We start from the raw sequence: 23,524 nt of genomic DNA on the forward strand, positions 1-23,524 counted from the left end.
TTATTTCCTTGTCTAGTTATGCCTAGGGAACAATCTGTTGGATTCACTTCAGGAAGATATCAGAAGACAAGAGCAGGGCCATTTGCTTTTCTCTTTCTCCCACTTCATGCAAATGAAAACTGATGGCAGAAGGTTGCAGAAAGAGAAGCCCAAAGCATTCTGAGGCACAAAGTGAGTTTTCATTTTGGGAAGAGGAGTGTGCCCAAGGCCTTGGGCAGCTGAAGTCGATGGTGTTTATCTTTGTGCAATTCTGAACTTTAACACAATAAATGAAGTACATGAAAAGCACCATAGGAATTAAACATTGTATGGTTCAAATTTCTTCGCTTCAGACTCACTGTATAAATATAGGCAGGTTTTTTTTGTTTTTGTTTTTTGTGTCTTTTTTTGTTTTTTTTTTTACTGGAGCTGCCACAATTCCACTGAAATGTGGAGAAAATCATTCTAAAGTTCTAAAATCATTCTAAGTTGCTGAGGTTCAAAAAAAGTTATATTTTGAAAACAGATGAAATTATATACTATACCAAGATTTTGATGTAATTCACTTTCTTCAAACTTTCCTGCAACCGTTGACTCTGCAAATGACAAAAAATAACACATGTAATTAGATGGACATGGGACATGAAGAAGTGGTTTTCACCAGGGGCTGTGGAGGTCTGTGAACACGGATGTCAGGCAAAGTCACCTGCCACTTGGTGGTTTCTAAGTTCAGCCACCTGTTTTTGTATTTCAACATCTGTAAATATTCACCAATCTTTCAAGTTACATGTAGTAATTCAAGAAAAGCAGTTTCTAATAAGACACGGAAATCTGTTGTATTTGCAATGTAAGTCTGTCATTCAAAAGCTACTGAGTATAAACACATGCAAGGCACAGTACTGAACACTAGGGGAGACCAACGACAAATGAGAGGATGCAGCACGCTCAAGAGCTGGTGATAAGAGCACAGTGCTGCCACTCATCACCTGCAGGACCACGGATAAGTCACTTCATCTGCCAGTCACCAGCTATGTAACCTGTCTATGCTTCAGTTCCCTCAATTATAAAATGGGGAGGATAGTATGTATCTCACATTGCTGTGAGGATTAAATGAGTTGATATGCAATACAGGAAGTGCTTAGAAACAGGGTCTAGAATGTAGTGTCATTAGACTAATGTCTCAATCCCAGGTCCCTCATCACTAATCATATCTAACTCATGGGATTGGAGTATATTAATTCAACAGATATTCACTGAGTACTGGACAGTAGAAAGCCCCTCAAGAAATTCCTTTTTGTTTTCTTAAAGAAAATTAATTCTGAATACACTGTCATCAGTGGAACTGACATTCTAGTGAAGTTGCAGGGATCAAATGAGATGATGCATGAAAGTACTTCATGGTGCCTGACACTGAGGTGAATGCTCAATAACTACTGAAGACGAGAAAGAAGAGAGAAGAGAAGGAAGAGGAGGATGAGGAGGCGAATGCTGATTTACGCTCTCAGGAAATGTATGCTCCACTGTGGACTATAAGGCATGGCTATATACAGATCACCATGTCTGCTAAATGTCCATGCAGTTTAACACATGCATTTATTAGCCTGTGAGTCAGCAGCAGGACAGCATTCAAATCCTCAGGAGTATACGGTTCTGCCTGCAGGAAGATGCCAGAGCTGTGCTGACCTCAAGGGTCTGGTAGTTAATGGCATCATTCTCCCGCACTCCATAGCCATGGGAAATTGAAAAAATCTCCCAAGTGCCCAAGCCGTCTCTAAACTAAGTTACTAAGGCTTCTCTTTCCTAAGAACCACATCTCAAGAAGTGAGCTAATAGCACAGTGAGACACTTTTCAAAAAATGCAGTGCTTTTGTAAACATAATGAGCATCAATCTTTTTTTTTTTTTTTTTTTTTTTTTTTTTTGACACAGGGTCCTACTCTGTCGCCCAGGCTGGAGTGGAGTAGTGCAGTAGTGCTATTTGGGCTCACGGCAACCTTGACCTCCTGGGCTCAAGTGATCTTCCCACCTCAGCCTCCTGTGTAGCTGGGATCACAGGTGTGTGCCACTACACCTGGCTAATTTTTGTATTTTTTGTAGAGGCAGGGTTTCACCACATTGCCCAGGCTGGTGTTGAACTCTGGGGTTTAAGTGATCCACCTGCCTTGGCCTCCCAAAGTGCTGGGATTATAGGCATGAGCCACTGCACCCAGCCCAGAGCATACTTAAAACTGTTGAACTATCCTAACATATGATGAACGAAGGGACTACTGCTAGAGCACTATGCAAATACTTTTCTCGTGTGTGTGTGTGTGTTTTTAGATGGTGTCACCCAGGCTGGAGTGCAGTGGCACGATCTTGGCTTACTGCAACCTCCGCCTCCCAAGTTCAAGCAATTCTCCCTGCCTCAGCCTCCTGAGTAGCTGGGACTACAGGCGCCTGCCACCATACCTGGCTAATTTTTGTATATTTAGTAGAGACGGAGTCTCACCATGTTGGCCAGGCTGGTCTCAAACTCCTGACCTCGGGTGATCCGCCTGCCTCAGCCTCCCAAAGTGCTGGGATTACAGGCATGAGCCACCACGCCCGGCCTATTTTTCTTTCTTTTTTTAAAAGACTGAGTTTCGCCCTGGCTGGAGTGCAGTGGCGCAATCTCGGCTCACTGCAAGCTCCGCCTTCTGGGTTCACGCCATTCTCCTGCCTCAGCCTCCCAAGTAGCTGGGACTACAGGCACCCGCCACCATGCCTGGCTAATTTTTGTATTTTTATTAGAGACAGGGTTTCACCGTGTTAGCCAGGATGACCTCATGATCTGCCCACCTCGGCCTCCCAAGGTGCTGGGATTACAGGCGTGAGCCACTGCACCCGGCCACCTATGTTTCTTAAATATAGAAATGATACTTGAGGAAGTGCTAACTCCCCAAGAATATATTTAAAACAAAGATTTCAACCCACGTGCATAACTTACTATATGAACAGACACTACTGCAAGAGCTCTACCTGTATTCGTTCCTCGAGCCATCCTGGCAATCCTTGTCATATAATTTATATTTCACAGGTAAGAAAATGGAGGTGACGCACTTCTGAGCTTAGGGAGGGCTCAGCTCTAACCCTGAGTAAACATGACCCTGTTTTTTGGCTTTTTTTTTTTTTTTTTTGAGACGGAGCCTCGCTCTGTCACCCAGGCTGGAGTGCAGTGGCGCGATCTCGGCTCACTGCAAGCTCTGCCTCCTGGGTTCACACCATTCTCCGGCCTCAGCCTCCTGAGCAGCTGGGACTACAGGCGCCCGCCACCACGCCCAGCTAATTTTTTGTATTTTTAGTAGAGACGGGGTTTCACCGTGTTAGCCAGGATGGTCTTGATCTCATGACCTTGTGATCCACCCGCTTCAGCCTCCCAAAGTGCTGGAATTACAGGCGTGAGCCACCGTGCCAAGCCTGTTTTTTTTGCTTTCTAAATGCTATGATCTGAATATTTATGTCCCCACAAAATTCCTATGTGGAAACCTAATCCCAAATGAGTTGAGGCCTTTGGGAGGTCATTAGGGCATGAGGATGGAACCCTCACAAACAGGATTAGTGACCTTCTGAAAGAGGCTCAAGGGACTGTGCTCACCCCTTCTGCCATGTGAGGCCACATGCAAGGCACTACCTATGAGGAACGGGCCCTCACCAGACATGGAATCTCCTGGCACCTCGATCTGAGACTTCTCACGTCCAGAACTGTAAGCAATAAATGTCTGTTGTTTATAAATTACCCACTCTAAGGTATTTTGTTATAGAAGCCTGAATGCTCTAAAACACTGAAATATAGCATAATTATATATTTTTCACAATTAAAACACACCTAAAATGGAGAGAGAATTAGAATTGTCCCCAAGAGCCCTGCAATTTGGAAACCCAAGCCAGCTGGTTTTTAAAATATCCATGCCCTCCATAACCACCCTGTAACCTTCCTATTCCCTCACCGTAGTCAGTCAATCAAGGGGAACACTCGCTCCCCACCCCTCCACCTTTTGCACCCTTCTCCACTCCTTGGAAGTCATCTGTGACTTCTTTTCTGATCCCATGCTGACAGTGGTGTTCCTTTTCATCTGATTTCATCTGCACACAAATGCTGGGACAGACAACCCAGCACTTTCTCCCAGAACTTTGAACAAGAAATATTTACATGCAGGGCGATTAGTCTCTGGCTCACGAGACAGTCAATCCAGACAACACCACTCTGGATGGAAGGTACAGAAATGAGATGTTTTTCTGTCTCTGCTGTGGCCAAGGAGTCTTTCATTTAAATGTCAGGCTTCTACTCACCAGTTGACAGGCATGCTTGATCCTCTCCACAAACCCATCGAGTCCCAAGTATTGTAAAGATAACCACAGAGGCAGGGCACGGAGTTTGTCTGTGGGCTTATTTGATGTAAGACCAGCAACTAAAGTCTAAAAAAGCCAAAAGAGGTTTATTAATCAAAGCCATTGCAATCTCATAATAGAACTAACCAGCTACCATTTGCTACCCACTTAGTGTGGGCTAGATGCCATACTAGTCACTAGGCTTGCATTATCCATGTGATCTTCCAACAACTCTGTGAGCTAAGTATTCTAGGTAACTTCACTCAGAGACCTCGGTTTGTCCAAGGGTTCACAGCTCAGGAGTGGCAAAGCCAGGAAAAGCCAGTGGAAAACCCAGATGGGTCACATCCCAGAACCTAGGAGACTCCCCACTTCGAAGGTAGCTCTGAGCATCCTCAAACACCTGGCCATTATTAGCTGAGCAAGACAGCAGTGTTTTAGCAGAAATCACTTAAACCTTATTTTGCACGCTGACCTATATTATCAAGAACCACATTATTATTATTATTATTTGTGACAGGTTTCGTTTTCATTCTGTCGCCCAGGCTGCAGTGCAGTGGTGTGATCATAGCTCACTGCAGCCTTGATCTCCAGGGCTCAATCAGCCCTCCCACATTAGCCTCATGAGTAGCTGGGACTACAGGCTCACACCACCATGCCCAGCTAATTCTTTGTTGTTGTTGTTGTTGTTTTATAGAGATGAGGTTTCACCATGTTGCCCAGGCTGGTCTCAAACTCCTAGGCTCAAGCGATCTGCCTGCCTCAACCCTCCAAAGTGCTGGGATTACAGGCATGAGCCACCACGCCTGGCCCACAACTACGATTAAAAAAAAAAAAAAAATGTGGCCAGGTGCGATGGCTCATGCCTGTAATCCCAGCACTTTGGGAGGCTGAGGCAGGCAGATCACCTGAGATCGCGAGTTCAACATGACCAAGGTGGTGAAACACTGCCTCTACTAAAAATACAAAATAAGCCAGGCATGGTGGCGCATGCCTGTAATCCCAGCCACTTGGGAGGCTGAGGCAAGAGAATCACTTGAATCCAGGAGGTGGAGGTTGCAGTGAGCCAAGATCATCTCACCATTGCACTCCAGCCTGGGTGACAGAGCGAGACTCCATATCAAAAAAAAAAAAAAAAAAAAGTTACAACCTATTGGGCAATGTGGATCAGGAGGCTTAAAACTCCCCCACTCAGTCATTCCACATCTGGGAACCTATTCTAAGGAAATAATTAGAAACACAGAAAGACGTTCACTGCTTCATTATTTCAGTAACAAAACTCTGAAAACATCCTATAAGTTCATAAATGGAGAATAATTAAATTGTGACAGAATATTATACAATCATAAAATGTCATTAAAAAAAGTCTCACCTTACAAGTTTCTCTTTAAAAAAATGAAATAGAAGTGAAATTATGGGTATTTTTCACTTTTTCCTGTATTTTTCTGGATTTTGCCCCCAAAGCCAATAATGTGTATTAGCCACACCCACTCCCTCCCCAGTGAGTGGAAACTTACCAAGGCAGGGTCATCGTGTTTATACAGTGTCACCGCAGGAACAGCTGGCAAACCCAGCCATGGGCCAGGAGTCATCGTCATGCTATCACATTTAGCTGCAGCCTACCAAAACAAGAACAACTCTTTGTTAGATTATCAGAATACACAAACCTAACACCCACCTCCATTCATAAAAACTGTGAAGAGCCATGAGGGATTGAGTGATTTTAAATTCATTCTTAAAAACACCAATATTCAGTAAATCAACAACATACCAGCACTGATGAGGAGACATAACCCAGAGCCAATGTTGCCAGATTCACACTGGAAGAAAAAACACCAGTCCAAGAACTAATTATTTAATGTTGCTTACTCACCATGTACTTAAAAAAATAAAGGCTGTGCTGTTGCAAGTTGACACTTAAGTATATTTTTAATGTTATTAGCTTTCATAACAGCAACAGAAGATGTGCTTTATACATATGAAGGAAAATCCTGAAAATGCACTTTAATAAAAATGTGTCTCAGGAACTATCCCCGCTCATTTAATATAATGGGAGTATTATTCTCTTTCATGGATCTTATTTTCCAGTTATCATTCTTTACTTAGGGATCAAAAAGAAACCTCCCTGTATGATGTGGTGGATATGGGCTACTCTGGCTGCCCACGTCCGTTCCCCCTGCTTCTCTTAATGGCCCTACAATAGCCTTCCGGGGCGCCATCTCCATTTCTTCCAGCAGAACATGAGCTTTATGGGGAGGAGACACCACTATCTGCTCCAGAGGAAAGCAAAGAACCTGAACTATCAGAGCATTACTTCTCCCTGGCCACAGTGGCTGGTTCAATACGAGACTTCTGTTAGGACTTCCAGCTGACCACGAAGCTGGAAAGAAGGCTGGAGTTTCTGCAGCTACTTTGCACTGTAACAGGAAGATCTGTCCACAGATAGAGGAAACCAAGCCCAGTGCCTGTGACTGGGGGAGCAGAGGTGGGAGTAACACACTGGATCCTGGTTGATGTCGTGCCTGAGGCAGTCATAACACTGCTCTTTGTAGTTATGTGAGCCAGTAAGATCTCTTTGGGCTTAAGCCAATTTGGGTTATTTTGTGATCTGTGACCCAAAGAGCCCTTCGTGATAAATGTCACCGAAGTGAGAGCCTGGATGTCCAGTCCTCATAAGGACTCTGTGCAGGCCCGAATGGAGCCACCAGCCTCACCGCCAGCTTACCCCTCCACATGAAGCCATATGCCATACTGCTCACAGAGTTCTTTCAATCTCCCAATCTTGTCTGTGTGTCCTACTGCTGCCGTTCCTAGGATAAAACACATCAGGGCATTAAAAGGAACAAATGTTTTCTAAGGCTTTATACCTTAAACACTTTTATACACATTATCGCCCTAGGAGGGAAGTGACTTATTATATCCCTATTTTATTGAAATTTTCTTTCTGGAAGGACTTAAAATCAGTGTTTGTGAGTTGACTTATTACAAGCTTTGAAGAGTATGTAATCTCTATTACATGTATCTAATTGTGTCATTGAATTCTTTTATATACTTATTTTCTATCTACTTGATCTGCTGACTCATGAGAAATATATTCAAATCTCCCACCAAGATTGTGGTTTGTCAATATATACTTGTGTTACATCAGACTTTTCCTTTAGCTTTCCTGTATATATTTTAAAGTTATGTTCACAAGCATTCATAACTGTTTTTTTTTTTTTTTTTTGAGACGGAGTCTCACACTGTCGCCCAGGCTAGAGTGCAGTGGCATGATCTCAACTCTGCAACCTCCACCTCCCAGGTTCAAGCAATTCTCCTTGCCTCAGCCTCCCAAGTAGGTGGGATTACAGGCACCGGCCACCACGCCCGGCTAATTTTTTTGTATTTTTAGTAGAGATGGGGTTTCACTACGTTGGCCAGGCTGGTCTCGAACTCCTGACCTCGTGATCCACCTGCCTCGGCCTTCCAAAGTGCTGGGATTATAAGCATGAGCCACCGTGCCCAGCAGGTATAACTGTTATTTCTTTTAGGAGATTACATCTTTCATCAATATGAAGTCTATTTTATCCCACATTAATATGGCTATGGTACTTTCATTTTGTCAGCATTGGTCCAAGATAAACTTTTCCACCTTTTTATTTTATTGTCACTTCCTGGATTATTTTGATTTACATATGCCCTTTATAAAAATCATATAGGTGGGCTGGGCACAGTGGCTCACATCTGTAATCCCAGCACTCTGGGAGGCCCAGGCGGGTGGATCACAAGGTCAGGAGATTGAGACCATCCTGGCTAACACGGTGAAATCCCGTCTCTACTAAAAATACAAAAACAAAATTAGCCGGGTGTAGTGGTGGGCGCCTATAGTCCCAGGTACTCGTGGGGCTGAGGCGGGAGAATGGCGTGAACCTGGGAGGCAGAGCTTATAGTGAGCCGAGATCATGCCACTGCACTCCAGCCTGGGCAACAAAGCGAGACTCCAGCTCAAAAAACAAACAAACAAAACATATAGATGAATTTGTTTTGTTTCCACCCAGGTTCCTTGTACAGAACATGCATTCTGAAGCCAGCTTAATTAAGCATATTAAGCACTTTCAGCCGCTCCCTTGGTAATTGACTGCACTACAGATTTTGCTGGGGAGATCCCTTTTCAGAGAGAGCTTAGTTAAAACGTTGAGTCAGGCATTCCCCCAACCGTCCTAAATTTCCAGTTAGCAGTAAGCCAACTAAGAAGATTTCAAACACTCACCAATGGCCTCAACAAACACAGCTAAAGAAAGTAGTTCTTTTGTAAGGTCTATGCCAGGAAAAGGGCTGAAAACTTTTTCCCCTCATACCTAAATCTACCTCAAATTAAAAAAAAAAAAAAATCTTAACAGACACATTTAGTTTAGCTGAAACAAGATCAAATGTCAATGCATGGGCTGTGCCACAGGCTCTTCCAGCAAAATAAAAGCGTACTGCTGTGTTAGTGCCTGGATCGCATGCAGATTCTCTTTTCATATTTCTTGGCAACGTCTGGTGACTAACCCTTGACATGTGTCTGCTGACATCTGCAACATAATCACACTGGCAAGTCACTCAGTCACATGCAAACTGCAGCCCCTCCAGTTTATCATGTGATTGAATATGGGTGAATTTGTGTTTTTAAACAATAAGGCAGGAAGTGATGGTTTTCCTGTTGGCAATAAAGTGAATATTTATGTGGTTTTTCTATTTTGTCTTTTTTTTTTTTTTTTTGAGACAGAGTCTCACCCTGTTGCCCAGGCCGGAGTGCAGCAGCGCAATCTCGGCTCACTGCAATCTCAGCCTCCTGGGTTCAAGCTATTCTCCTGCCTCGGCCTCCTAAGTAGCTGGGATTACAGGTGCCTGCCACCACAACCAGCTAATTTTTATATTTTTAGTAGAGACAGGGTTTAGCCATTTTGGCCAGGCTGGTCTTGAACTCCTGACCTCAGGTGATCTTCCTGCCTTGGCCTCTCAATGTGCTGGAATTACAGGCATGAGCCACCGCACCCGGCCTAAATAAGCAGTTTTATTGTAGTATGATTTTTTTTTTTTTTTTTTTTTTTTTTTTTTTTTTTTGAGACAGAGTCCCTTTCTGTCGCCCAGGCTACAGTGCGGTGGTGCGATCTTGGCTCACTGCAACCTCCACCTCCCAGGTTCAAGCGATTCTCCTGCCTCAGCCTCCCAAGTAGCTGGGACAGGTGCACACCACCACACCTGGCTAATTTTTGCATTTTTAGTAGAGATGGGGTTTTACCACATTGGTCAGGCTGGTCTTGAACTCCTGACCTTGTGATCTGCCTGCCTCAGCCTCCCAAAGTGCTGGGACTACAGGCATGAGCTGCCATGCTCGGCCTATTGTAGTATGATTTACATGCAACAAAACTCACTCATGTAAGTATACGGTCCAATGAGTTTTGACAAATATATAGAGCATGTAACCATCAACACAATCAAGATTCAGAATACTTCCATCAACCCCCAAATCCCATCAACCCCAATATAATTACCCTTTCCCTGACTCCTCACTGGCCCTGGAAAATCCTGATCTGCTTCTGTCACTGTAGTTTTTTGCCTTTTTTTTTTTTTTTTTTTTGAGATAGGGTCTCACTCTGTCGCCCAGGCTGAAGTGCAGTGGCACAATCTCGGCTCATTGCAAGCTCTGCCTCCCGGGTTCAAGCCATTCTCCTGCCTCAGCCTCTCAAGTAGCTGGGACTACAGGTGCCCACCACCACACCTGGCAAATTTTATTTATTTACTTATTTATTTTTTACAGAGACAGAGTCTCACTCTGTCACCAAGGCTGGAGTGCAGTGGTGCGATCTCACCTCACTGCAACCTCTGCCTCCCGAGTTCACGCCATTCTCCTGCCTCAGCCTCCCAAGTAGCTGGGACTACAGGTGCCCACCACCACACCCAGCTATTTTCTTGTATTTTTAGTGGAAACAGGGTTTCACCATGTTAGCCAGGATGTCTTCATCTCCTGACCTCGTAATCTGCCCGCCTCGGCCTCCCAAAGTGCTGGGATTACAGGCTTGAGTCACTGTGCCTGGCCTGACATTATATTTTAAAGATTTTTTTTTTTTTTTTTTTTTTAAGAAAGGATCTCGCTCTGTCACCCAGGCTGGGGTATGGTAGCACAATCTTGGCTCACTGCAACCTCTCTCTCCTGGGTTCAAGCCAACCTCCCACCAAAGCCTCTGGAGTAGCTGGGACTACAGGTACACACCACCACACCTGGCTAATGTTTAGTATTTTTTGTAGAGATTTCCTAGGGGTTTCGCCATGTTGCCCAGGCTGGTCTCGAACACCTGAGGGCAATTGATCTCACAGTCTCAGCCTTCCCAAGTGTTGGGATTACAAGTGTGAGCCACCTGTAATTTCTCCATTCTAACAAACATGTAGTAATGTCTCATGGTGATCTTAATTTGCATTTCACTAATGACTAATGATGTTAAATATCTTTTCAAGTGCTATACATTTTCATTTGCTTTGATGAAGTATCTGCTCAAATCTGTTGTTCATTTAAAAAATTGTATTTTGGTCCGGGCACAGTGGCTCACACCTGTAATCCCAGCACTTTGGGAGGCCAAGGCAGGCAGATCACCTAAGGTCAGGAGTTCAAGACCAGCCTGGCCAACACGGTGAAACCCCATCTCTACTAAAAATACAAAAAAACTAGCTAGGTGTGGTGGTGCATGCCTTTAATCCCAGGTACTCGGGAGGCTAAGGCAGAAGAATCACTGGAACCCGGGAGGCAGAGGTTGCAGTGAGCCAAGATCGCACCACTGCACTCTAGTCTGGGCAACAGAATGAGACTCCATCTCAAAAAAAAAAAAAAATTGTATTGCTTGTGTCCTTATTGAGTTGTAACAGTTCTTTACATATTTTAGATACAAGTTCTTTGTCAAACAAATGTTTTGTAGCTTCTGGGGAAAAGAATGAAAAAGAAATTTTAAAAGAAGACAGGCCTGGGACAGTGGCTGGCTGGGTGTGGTGGCTCACGCCTGTAATCCCATCACTTTGGGAGGCCAAGGCAGGTGGACCACCTGAGGTCAGGAGTTTGAGACCAGCCTGGCCAACATGGCGAAATCTCGTCTCTACTAAAAATACAAAAATTAGCCCGGCGTGGTGGCGTGCGCCTGTAATCCCAGCTACTCGGGAGGCTGAGGCAGGCGAATCGCTTGAACCTGGGAGGCGGAGGTTGCAGTGAGCCAAGGTCGCACCACTGCACTCCAGCCTGGGCAGCACAGCAAAACTCCATCTCAAAAACATAAAAAATAAAAATAGAAAAAGACAAAAAAAAAAAAATTAGAAAAAAATGTTTTGCAAATATTTCTCCCAGTCTGTAACTTGCCTTTCATCTTCTTAATAGGGGCTTTCAAACAGCTAATGCTTTTAATTTTTGATAAAGTACAATTTATGGTTCACATATTTTGTATCCTAAGAAATGTAACCTAAGGTCACAAAGATCTCCTGTATTTTCTTCGAGACATTTTATTGTCTTAGATCTATGCTTAGGTTGATGAACCATTTATAGTTAATATTTATATATACAGAGAATAAGATAAGGGTTGAGATTCAGTTTTTTTCCATATGGATATCCAAGCTCTAAGACCACTGATGGAAAAAGATTGTCCTTTCTCCCTCGAATTACTCAGGCATCTGTAAAAACCTGAAGTGTCCATATACTTCACATGAGTCTATTTCTGAATTCTCTATTTTCTTTGGTTAATCTCACACAGTCTTACTTGCTGCTTTACAGAAGTCTTGAAGTATGACAAGGTAAGTCTTCCAATTTTGTTCTTTTTCAAAATCCCTTGGGCTGTTCCTAGATCCCTTGTATTTCTATATAAACTTTAGAATTAGCTCATCAAGTTCTATAAGAAATTGTAGCCTGTTGAGATTTTAAGATGGATCAAGTTGAATCTACAGATTAGTTTGGGAAGAACTGACTTAATACTTAGTCTTCCAACCCGTGTGTATGGCATATCGTTCTTGGGTCTTCTTGAATTTCTCTCAGTAACATTCTTAGTTCTCAATGTACAGATCTTGCATATATTTTGTTAAATTTATCCATAAATTTTTCATCTTTTTTGATCCTATTATAAATGACATTTAAAATTCAATTTCCAATTCTTCTTTGCTAGTATGTAAAAATCCAGAAAATGGTTTAGATTTGATCATTAGTTCCAGTAGCTTTTCTTTAGTTTTCTATCTATACAATCATGCCTGCAAACAAAGTTTTATTTCTTCCTTTCTAATCTGTCAGTTATTTTTTTTGCCTTATTGCACTGTCTTAGATTTCAAGTATGATGCTGAATGAGATAAATGGAGCAGCAAGTGGTAGTTGCTCTGCCGCCTATAAGGTAGATATTTAAGTGTGACATCTTATGAATTTTCTTGTTTAATTTTTACAACAATCTTACAATGTCAGTACAATTATTTTTATTTATTTATTGAGATGGGGTCTTGCTATGTTACCCAGACTGGTATTGAACTTCTGAGCTTAAGCCAACATCTTGCTTGTCTCCTGAGTAGGGGGACTATAGGCATGTGCCACCACACCTGGCTTAAATGTGTCATTTAAAAATTCAGGCCAGGCACAGTGGCTCATGCCTGTAATCCCAGCAATTTGGGAGGCTGAGGCAGGCGGATCACCTGAGGTCAGGAGTTCGAGACCAGCCTGGCCAACATAGTGAAACCCTGTCTCTACTAAAAATACAAGAAATTAGCCAGATGTGGTGGCATGCACCTATAATCCCAGCAATTCAGGAGGTTGAGGCAGGAGAAACACTTGAACCCGGAAGGCAGAGATTGCAGTGAGGTGAGATTGTGCTACTGCACTCCAGCCTGGGCAACAGAGTGAGACTCTGTCTCAAAAAAATAAAATAAAATTCAGTTTAGAACAGGGAAAAGAAGTACATGAAGGAGAAGATAGAGAAGCATTTACCATCTAAATGAAAAAGTATACACACACATAAAATAACTTCCAAAACAAACCAACAATTAAAGAAAAATCTAACAAGCCAAACTTACTATTACAGTTTTTGCTACAATGTGGATATGGACTATTTTAAACATGTGGTACACACACATTTCTTAAGACTTTATCTTTTATAGGCTGAGGATGTAGCCTCGCTCCTACATATTCAAAATGGTAGATTCAGCATCATGCTACCTACCTGCATTTGCGACAAGCAACAGGGGCAGTCTTCCTCGCTCTATATCATCTTTAATCAGTTTCTCCAGGAAGGCAACATCCTGGAACCAAAACAAATCATTAAAAAATGAGGTGCCCAGTATAAAAGCTATAAAATGAAAAATTATGACTTACAAAAGAAGCAGATAACTCTCAAAAGTAATGTCAAATCAATTCTTACTCTTGACAATTTTTCTGTTTTCTCTCATCATAGATGTGAAAATCAAATAGTTTTCCTTGAAGACTAGAAAAATCAGTTAAACAAAATTAAAGGTAAAAACTGTACATATGCAGGAACATTTCTTTGATTTTAAACATTTACATTTAAATGAAATGTTCTCTTAACTCTCCTAAAACAGCCAAGAATGTATCTCTACTATTACTCACTGATGTACCTGAACTAGAAAATAAAACTACCTTGACAAAAGAAATAAAAAACTCTAAAATCCATCCCTTCCTTTTCCTTCTGGAATCATTAAGGAGAGATTTATCACCTGCATGTCTGAAAATAAGCAGAACTCAATTCCACGATGACAATGAAGAACCTCATTTTCAAAATCTGCCCATTCATAAATCCAGGCAACAGTGCTAACTCATTAAAAGTAGGAGCTTCAGAAGAAATTTCTGGTGCTTAATTGAGCTGCCATGTTTCTACTTAAAGCAGGTGATACAGTAATTACAAGACTCCTTAAAAGCCAGGTGCTCCTGACCTATATACCAACCAACCTTCATGGACATTCACATATTAACAGAAGCATATATTACACAATGTAAGGATCCAAGCAATACATGAGTAAGTTACTAATTATCTGGAGGCCAGCAAAAAGAACTTCATTTGAAAGGCAGTTTCAAAACACAATCCCACATGATTTTACAAACCAAAAGTAGAACTCACCATCTGATGCTGGGATCCAAACATAGTGTTACAGGGTACACGGCACAAGCAGGGGAAGGGCAAGCCGAGCTGCAGGAAGAAACATATGACTTGACAAGAAAGCCCTCTGCACCATTCACTTCAGATTGTGAAAGGCTGTGGCTCTAAGACAAGCCACGATTATTATTCTAAGAAATCTCTCTCCTTAGGAACTCTTAATATTATAAATTGATGTTAAAGGACATTTAGAAAGCCAAGCCGAAAAAAAAAAAGGGTGAATTTCCAAGTGCCTTATAAGAGGATATAATGTAAAATTTTCTAAATGATTCAAGTAATTATCTTTGGTATATTCTAGAATATACCAGAAACACTTTGACAAACACAGAAACAACTGGGTCGTGAGCATTTTAGTGGGGGTAATTTTGGATTCTTTCTCCAAGCATTACTGGTAAATAACACCAGCTAAAGGCATTCAAAGAACAGTATCTTATTTATGGGTTCACCCACCCCTAAAAAGTAATAAATATGGATTAGCAGATGCACATTTCTCAAGAGAAGTGAAGTCAGTGTTATGCAGAGACAGTGATTGTCAACTTAATTTTATATTCTTCATGTTTAGCCTCCAAGTCCTTGAGGAGTTTACAGTTTTAGGAATTGTAAACAGTTGCAGCATATTGTTCTGTATGACTAAGACTTGGTAGCATTCAGAGACCAAAAATTTAATAAGCACATTTTTCTCCTTAAAGGATTAAAAATTATGAATGTGACACCCAAGTAAAACAAATCCTCAAAAAAAATACAGGTATTAAAAGTGAAAATGCCTAGCCCCCTACCCTATAAGCCACCAATGCACCCCGTTAACAGTTTAATACATAACCTTTCAGATATTTTCTAGGTATAAATTTACGTATTTTTCTAGGTACAAAAACATAGGTATAAAGGATACACACACTTTAAAAAACGTGAACATAACCATCTTATATATGCTGCTCTGCCAGCTGCCATTCCCAACAGAACACTCTTACACATCTTTTGAAGGTTAGACTGTTGTCCCCAAACAGCCTTGTGTCCGCAAGAGCCTGGCTTGCAGTAGACACTAAGTAATTCATTTCACGTTTCAGAGGATTATTATTAAACTCCCCATTTTGTACACCCCTCAAGAAGAGGACATAATTTCTTAACACCAGTGATCACAGCTCAGAATCAATTTAAAAGTCACTAAGTGTCTCCCATACATCCCCCTGGGACTCCTACAGCTTACAGAAGAGGAACCCTCCAACCCTACGGTTTTGCTTTCAAACGTTCTTGGCAAAGACGGTTAACAGTGTCTTATCTCGATGTAGTCCTCCCAGTTGGGCTAGAAGCACCATGAACTTTAAAAATAGTCATGCTCGGCTGGGCGCAGTGGCTCACGCCTGTAATCCCAGCACTTTGGGAGGCTGAGGTGGTCAGATCACGAGGTCAGGAGATCGACACCATCCTGGCTAACACGGTGAAACCCCATCTCTACTAAAAAAAATACAAAAAAATTAGCTGCGCGTGGTGGTGGGCACCTGTAGTCCCAGCTACTTGGGAGGCTGAGGCAGGAGAATGGCATGAATCCGGGAGGCGGAGCTTGCAGTGAGCCGAGATCACGCCACTGCACTCCAGCCTGGGCAACAGAGCAAGACTCTGTCTCAAAAAAAAAAAAAAAAAAAAAAGTCATGCTCTTTGATCCAGCAATTCTAGACTGACTCTGAAAATCCATCTGAGGACCATAACCCTAAATAAAATACAGGAAGAGCTTTATGCACAGAGAAGTCCTTAACAGCACTACACAAAGAACATTACCTGAAAATGGTCACAGAAAGCAAGAGAATGCAAACACTCTTAGCTGTCCAAAAGGGCAACAGTTAATTACTATATATTCACTTGAAGGAATACCATGAAGACATTAAAAATAAACTATACTTTGAAAAATTATTATTAAAATGATATATTCCTGTTTTAACAATAAGTGAAAAGAGCCAGATACAACCATATAAACACAAACACAACCCCTTCGATTAAAGTCTGGGAAAAAAGAGAAAATGTTGACTGCGGATGCCCTTGGGTAATCTATCCCATATTCCTTATTTCTAAATTCAGTAATTTTTACAAATATGACAAAAGCATATAAGACCATCTTTCTTTTCACTCAACAAGAACAGCAACTAGACAAACGGGTCAACCTTAAAACTTTCAGAACAAAATAAGACATTATTTCTTTAAAATAGCCACCTGATACCACATTACCTGATTACAAAGGTATTGGCCCAGGCCAGGTCTAGCAGCAGCACTAAGATATATGACAGGCTTCTTGTTATATAACACATTGAAGCCGTCCACCACGAAGTCTTCATATCGAGAATGAATGGCAAGCCTACATATCTTTGCAAGTCCTTCTCTTTCCTCTTCGTGGAAATAAGCACACCCATTTTCATATCTGTTAAGAGATACATATTAATATGCTCTTATTTCTAGTTAAGGATTGTATAAGTCAACCTTATAATCATGGAGACAATTCTTTTCTCAAGCTAGGAATTGTCACTTTTATCAGGCAGAGAGGACAGGAATGTGAAACATCCTCATCATAGATGGCTGACACCTCATTACAGCTGAGGTTACCAAGCAGCGAGACAATAACCCTCCATCCATACCCAATTCCATAAAGAGCAGAAACTATGAAAACAAGTAGAGACCAGGAATTCTCAGATATAAAAAGCCTGAAGATCATGGTTCTGGCTTATTATGAACTAAGGCCAGCACTGGATAACACAGGCATAGTTCATAGCAGTTTCAGCCCTAAAACATCCAAAGTAAATAAAACTGTCAAAAATGCTAGTTAGAGGCTGGGTGTGGTGGCTCACGCCTGTAATCTCAGCACTTTGGGAGGCCAAGGCGGGTGGATCACCTGACGTCAGGAGTTTTGAGACTAGCCTAGCTAACATGGTGAAACAACTGTCTCTACTAATTGCCAGGTGTGGTGGTGAGTGCCTGTAGTCCCAGCTACTCGGGAGACTGAGGCAGGAGAATCGCTTGAACCCAGGAGGTGGAGGGTGCAGTGAGCCGAGATTGTGCCACTGCACTCCAGCCTGGGTGACAGAGTAAGACTCCATCTCAAAAAAATAAAAAAGCTAGTCAGGCTAGCTTTTGGTTTTACTATAATCTGCTGAGGCTCCATCTCCTAGAGGAGGAGGGACAATTTCAATTACAGGCAGTAGATTTTTACTAGAACAACAGAACACTGCTCCTTTAATAAAGTTGGGCAAACTTATACTCCTGCTTGGCCAAGTTCTTTCCCAACACTGAAAGTCAGGGTCTCTCAAGATAAATGTCTCAAGTTAGGCAAACATTCCTTCTCCATAAAAGTAACAGCATAAACCCAATGCCACTAGTCCTATGTCTCCTACTGAATCCTTCATCTGTTGTAATTCCTTAGTACTGCCAGGATTATCACAGAATAAAACAAATTTCAGTTTCATAGCACATATTCATCTTCCTTATGACAGAGTTTTCTTTTTTTTTTTTTTTTTGAGACAGAGTCTCACTCTGTCGCCCAGGCTGGAGTGCAGTGCCTCAGCCTCCAGAGGAGCTGGGACTACAGGTGCTCACTACCACGCCCGGCTAGTTTTTTTGTATTTTTAGTAGAGACAGGGTTTCACCATGTTAGCCAGAATGGTCTCGATCTCCTCACCTTGTGATCCGCCCACCTCAGCCTCCCAAAGTGCTGGGATTACAGGCGTGAGCCACCGTGCCTGGCCTCAGACTTTTGTTTCTAATAAAAACACAAGCTAATATTTTCAAAGCACAGCTGGCCCTCTGAACCTGTGGGTTCTGCATCTGTGGATTCAACCAAGCATGAGTAAAAAATCTTCAGAAATTTAAAAAGATGGGTGCCTCTGTACTGAATATCTACAGACTTTTTTTCCTTGTCATTATTCCCTAAACAATACAGTGTAACAACTATTTACACAGCATTTACATCGTATTAGGTATTATATGTAATCAAGAGATTAAAGTATATGGGAAGATGTGCCTCAGTTACATGAAAATACTGTGCTATTTTATATAAGGGATTTGAGCATCCATGAATTTTTTTATCCATAGGGTGAGGATGGGAGGTCAAGAACCAATCCCCCAAGGACACCCAAGGATAAGGGACAACTGTATTTGAATCTAGATCATTGCTCTATCTTCTACTGACATGTGCCAATTAGATACCCCACAAATAAATAACTGCTGACCCTATCAAACACATATGTGCTTCTATTCTCCACCCTTCACATGTATTAGTCCATTAGCTCATTTAATCCTCACAACGCTTCTATGAAATAGGTATTAATACTATCCCCATCTAACAGATGATGAAACAGGCATTGAGAGGTTAAACACCCCTTTCAAGGAGAAGGAAATCTGAACCCAAGTAGTACAGCTCCAGAAAAAAGATCTTTCAGTCTACACCCGACTCATAAAAGTCTTCACTGGAAACTCATCATGTCTTTACCTGAAAATTCTGCATAGCCATAAGGTGGTATCTGAAAGTATCCTAGTTGTAAGTTTTCTCAGCTTCTCTTTGTCCAGAGTTGAAATATAAGCTCCCAGACTATGTCCCAACAAAGCCATATGACCTTGTTCTCCAATATTTTGGATTCTGTTAAGCAAAATTAAAGTATTAGAGTCAAACCATAAAAAAGGACATAGAACTTAGAGACACAGAATTCCACAGAAATATCTGTCAGACTCGAAATCTACTTAATGGCCCAGAAGGCAAATCAATGCATAAACAGTAGTGATAGTTTGGTGAGAATTTTTTCTATTTTTTGAGACAGAGAAAAAAATATATTTTTTTTTCTGAGATGGAGTCTCCCTCTTGATGCCCAGGCTGGGGTGCAGTGATGCGATCTCAGCTCACTACAACCTCCACCTCCTGGGTTCACGTGATTCTCCTGTCTCAGCCTCCCGAGTAGCTGGAATTACAGGCGCCCACCACCAAGCCTGGCTAATTTTTTGTATTTTTAGTAGAGACGGGGTTTCACCATGTTGGCCAGGCTGCTCTTGAACTCCTGACTTCAGGTGATTCACCTGCCTCGGCCTCCCAAAGTGCTGGGATTACAGGCATGAGCCACCACTCCTGGCCAGAAAAATATTTTTATAATTTGAGTTCCAGGAGATAAATAGCCCTTTTTAAATTGAGTACCTACAAACTGTTTTAAAATAATTTCCTATTAAAGTATTTTAAAAATTAAATACAAGCCTTAAGAATTGTGGAGGGTAGAGCTAAGGTAAAATGAGCTGAAAGCATTTTTTAGAGAACTAAATCCTGGCCAGGCGCAGTGGCTCATGCCTGTAATCCCAGCACTTTGGGAGGCCGAGGCGGGTGGATCACGACGTCAGGAGATTGAGACCATCCTGGCTAATATGGTGAAACCCCATCTCTACTAAAAATACAAAAAATTAGCCGGGCCTGGTGGTGGGCACCTGTAATCCCAGCTACTCAGGAGGCTGAGGCAGGAGAATGGAGTGAACCCGGGAGGCAGAGCTTGAAGTGAGCCGAAATGGCACCACTGCACTCCAGCCTGGGCAACAGAGTAAGACTCCATCTCAAAAAAAAAAAAAAAAAGAATTAAATCTCAGGTCTATGCATCAAATAAGAATTATTTATTGCAATAATACAGCAAATTCATGGGGGACTAGGTATTATTTTATATATAATTAAAATTGATTATATAAAATGTTTTATATAGAATTAAAACTAATTTTCCTTATAAAGAATAACTGTAAAAAAGAAGGAAAAAGTTTACAATTGTTAACTGTGAATAATAAGAAAAAGACAAATAACCTAATAGGATCATGGGCAACAGACAGTTCCTAGAAATATAAATGGGTCTTAAAACATACAAAAAGACACGTCACTTGGTTCATAATTTTAAAAACCTGCAAATTCGAATTATGCTGAAACACCATTTCTCACTTATCAGATTTCTCATCAGAATATCACTTATCGATGATCCTTCAGTCTGATAACGCCTTTGCAGGTGAAAAGTGTGGAAATAAAGTACTCTCATGCATTGCTGGTGGGACTGCTAAATGCCGCAACTCCATGGAGGGAAATTAGGCAGGATCTATCAAAATTACAAAAGCACACACTGTCTGAGACAGCAACTCCACTTTCAGGACTTTGTCCTCCAGACACCTGCTTCTATGAGAAGTGACACATGTCGAAAGTTGTTTCCTGCAGCAATGTTTGTAACAGTGCAACATGACAGGGGACCAATAAAATAAAATATGGTTCATCTGTTCAAAGTAAAACACATAGCTCTGACAAAGGAGAAAGTTCCTGTGCATTAATATGCAGTGAACTCCAAGACATAAGTGAAAAAATGCAAGATGCACAGCATATGCATAGTAATTATGTATTAGAGAGGGTGGGCATAGACATTTTGCTGGTGTATAATACATATAAAATCTCTCTGGAAGAATACACAAGAAACTGGTAATGTCTGTCTCTAGAGAAGAAAACATGGTAGGGAGATAGAGGTAGGAAGGAAAATTCCCTTTGTATATCATTTTTTATTGTCTGAATTTTGAACCAAGAGAATAATTTTACTTATTTCAAAACATTAAATTTAAAATAATTAAAGAGAAAACTAACTAAATACCTAATGAATACAACTACAGCAATTCTTAGGAAGCAGAAGCACAGCAGCAGAAAGACATCCGACACTCACTCTTCAGTCCTTCTGCCAGCGCCTCTCTAAGGCATGATACCATAAAAACTATGGGATCTAATTTCAATAAATGCCTTCATTTCACAAAATATATATTAATATAAATGTCTTTCTGAAAATAAAAAGGATTATTTTAATATCATATGTAACTCAATGAAATATAGCTTCTTATTTGAGCAACTTGTCAGAGCGCAATCACTACTGAAATCAAGAACACATACACTTGAAAAGAGAAGCTGCCAGGTTCATTACCTGGGGCTCTGGGGCTCCTCATCTTCATCTCCATGCATTAGATTCTGAACTAACTGGAGGATGCTCACCATATCTTGCCCACTGCAGAATAAAAATAGTTGATGGGCTGATGGGAACAGCACACATCCCCCACCACTCTCCCGCTACTTCCCTCATTCAACCAGCGTTGCTTCAAGTTTTTTTTTTCTTTCTTAAGCAACTATAAGAGAAAGAACGTGGTATATAGTTTATGCTTTTTAAAAAACAAAGCTCAAATTATAAACTGAATTCTGATATAAATTTACTTGTGGTTAAATAAATCTTCTACCTAATTATGAGTTTCATTTTAATAAATGTCACCAGTCTTATTTTTATTTATTTATTTTGAGACAGGGTCTCACTTTGTCACCCAAGCTGGAGGGAAGTGGCATAATCTGGGCTCACTGCAACCTCTGCCTCCCGGGTTTAAGCGATCCTCCTGCCTCAGCCTCCTGAGTAGCTGAGATTACAAGTGTGCGCCACCACGCTCGGCTAATTTTTGTATTTTTAGTAGAGATGGGGTTTCACCATGTTGGCCAGACTGGTCTTCAACTCCTGGCTTCAAGTGATCCACCCTCCTCGGCCTCCCAAAGTGCTGGGATTACAGGCATGAGCCACCACGCCCAGCCATTTTTTCATTTTTGATAGAAACAGGGTTTTGCCATGTTGCCCAGCCTGGTCTCAAACCACCAAGCTCAAGCAATCCTCCTGCCTCAGCCTCCAATAGTGCTGGGATTACAGGCCTGAGCCACCTTGCCCAGCCACCAGTCTTGCTCTAGCAACATTTCTATACATTTCATTTGAATCTTGGAGTACAAGACAGAGAATATTTAATAAGCATGTAATAAGAGTCAAAAGTCCTTATAATATGTACTTATATAAATGTATTATATACTATACATTATATAAAATATAAAATATATTATATAAAATATAATATATAATCATCCTTAGTATAGTATAATGCTAGACAGTCACAGAACACTCCAATGCCACTGGTATATCTAATTTTCCTCCATAGGGATCTTGTCCGTTTGGACTAACAGCCTCTAACAATGCAAGCTTCATTTATTACCAGCTCTTCCCCAAGCTGGGAACCTTGAGATCTGCTTAGAGTATAAAAACATTTTACTTCTATCCAAGATATGTTGCTATGAAATGCTCATTACATGAGGAGATGGAAAGTTATGAAAAGAATTCGAATGGCTGAAGTAGCAAGCAATGGCAAGGCAACTTGCAACAGGAATAATGTAAAGCTATTCCTCTGTTAATGAGAATAGACTAAAAAGATGTTTCCTCTTTCAAAAAAGGAAGCACCATCAAAACAGTGTCCCCAAACCAACTGTCCCCAAGGTGCTGCCCTTCAAGTGAGAGGGGCTCTGGGCCTTGGACACTGTAGAGATCAGAGCAGGCAGGGGCCCTTGAGGCACACTGGCTGCCTGCCACATGACCTTGAGCAAGCTATTCCAACTTGCCAAGCCGGACGTTATGGATTTGGGAGGCTTCAGACAGTGAAGGTATGGCACTTAGCTGTGCCTGGCATGTTACTAGTCTTGAATGCTGGGTGGTAGCACTCCTAAGTGTGAATCCTCCTAGTCAGTGGCTTAAGGCTGAGAATTACAGATGCTGCTGGGAGTATCTCTCCTGGGAAAACTTCCGTGGAATTAGGAGACTAAACCTTAAAACCTTTGGTTTCCATCAGTAGGCCTGGAATGAGGAGATTTTATAGGACCTGCCTCCTGTTCTGAGCTGAGAATGCACTTCACACCTAGCTTCACATCAGCATTATTCATGCTACGAATAGGAGTGACTTTTAAAGTATTAGTATCTCAGCGTGTTATTGGCACACTGTGATCCTTCCTCCATACTTTTCTTTTGCAACCTGGTTCAATTTATATTCAGGTCAAAGGATATTTAAGGGAGTTGTACTGTTTACTTATGTGCAGTTTCCTGGTTGTAACAGGAAAAAAAAATAAGTTTGTCTCAGGGAAGCTGGGCTGGGATACTAATCCCAGATTAACTGCTAATGTCTTGTGAAAATTTTAGTCAGCTACTTACTTTTTTGCTATTTTTCCTGCTACTCAAACATGACAGATTT

At 41.5% G+C, this 23,524-nt stretch overlaps 1 protein-coding gene across 40 annotated transcripts in view; it reads right to left on the minus strand.

The window, feature by feature from the left end:
* PDXDC1 (pyridoxal dependent decarboxylase domain containing 1) overlaps nucleotides 1-23,524 on the minus strand; it is a 66,591-nt gene that overhangs the window by 17,891 nt on the left and 25,176 nt on the right. For 33 of the 40 annotated variants that reach the window (XR_010152288.1, XR_010152291.1, XR_008539930.2 and 30 more), the window contains 10 exons: nucleotides 21,409-21,489; nucleotides 18,933-19,079; nucleotides 16,682-16,871; nucleotides 14,429-14,497; nucleotides 13,517-13,595; nucleotides 7,051-7,135; nucleotides 6,097-6,145; nucleotides 5,843-5,944; nucleotides 4,287-4,412; nucleotides 525-575 (listed from right to left, as the gene is read on the minus strand). Coding sequence is in view for 31 of the 40 variants with exons in the window: in XM_063796719.1 (XP_063652789.1) it covers nucleotides 525-575; nucleotides 4,287-4,412; nucleotides 5,843-5,944; nucleotides 6,097-6,145; nucleotides 7,051-7,135; nucleotides 13,517-13,595; nucleotides 14,429-14,497; nucleotides 16,682-16,871; nucleotides 18,933-19,079; nucleotides 21,409-21,489 (979 nt within the window). In the remaining 9 variants the exon portion in view is untranslated. The remainder of the gene's footprint in view (nucleotides 1-524; nucleotides 576-4,286; nucleotides 4,413-5,842; nucleotides 5,945-6,096; nucleotides 6,146-7,050; nucleotides 7,136-13,516; nucleotides 13,596-14,428; nucleotides 14,498-16,681; nucleotides 16,872-18,932; nucleotides 19,080-21,408; nucleotides 21,490-23,524) is intronic. The other 7 variants (XR_008539932.2, XR_008539933.2, XM_054668893.2 and 4 more) reach the window with 1 other exon arrangement.

Source organism: Pan troglodytes, chromosome 18, assembly GCF_028858775.2.
Source record: "Pan troglodytes isolate AG18354 chromosome 18, NHGRI_mPanTro3-v2.0_pri, whole genome shotgun sequence".
In the NCBI taxonomy this organism is placed as follows: domain Eukaryota; kingdom Metazoa; phylum Chordata; class Mammalia; order Primates; family Hominidae; genus Pan; species Pan troglodytes.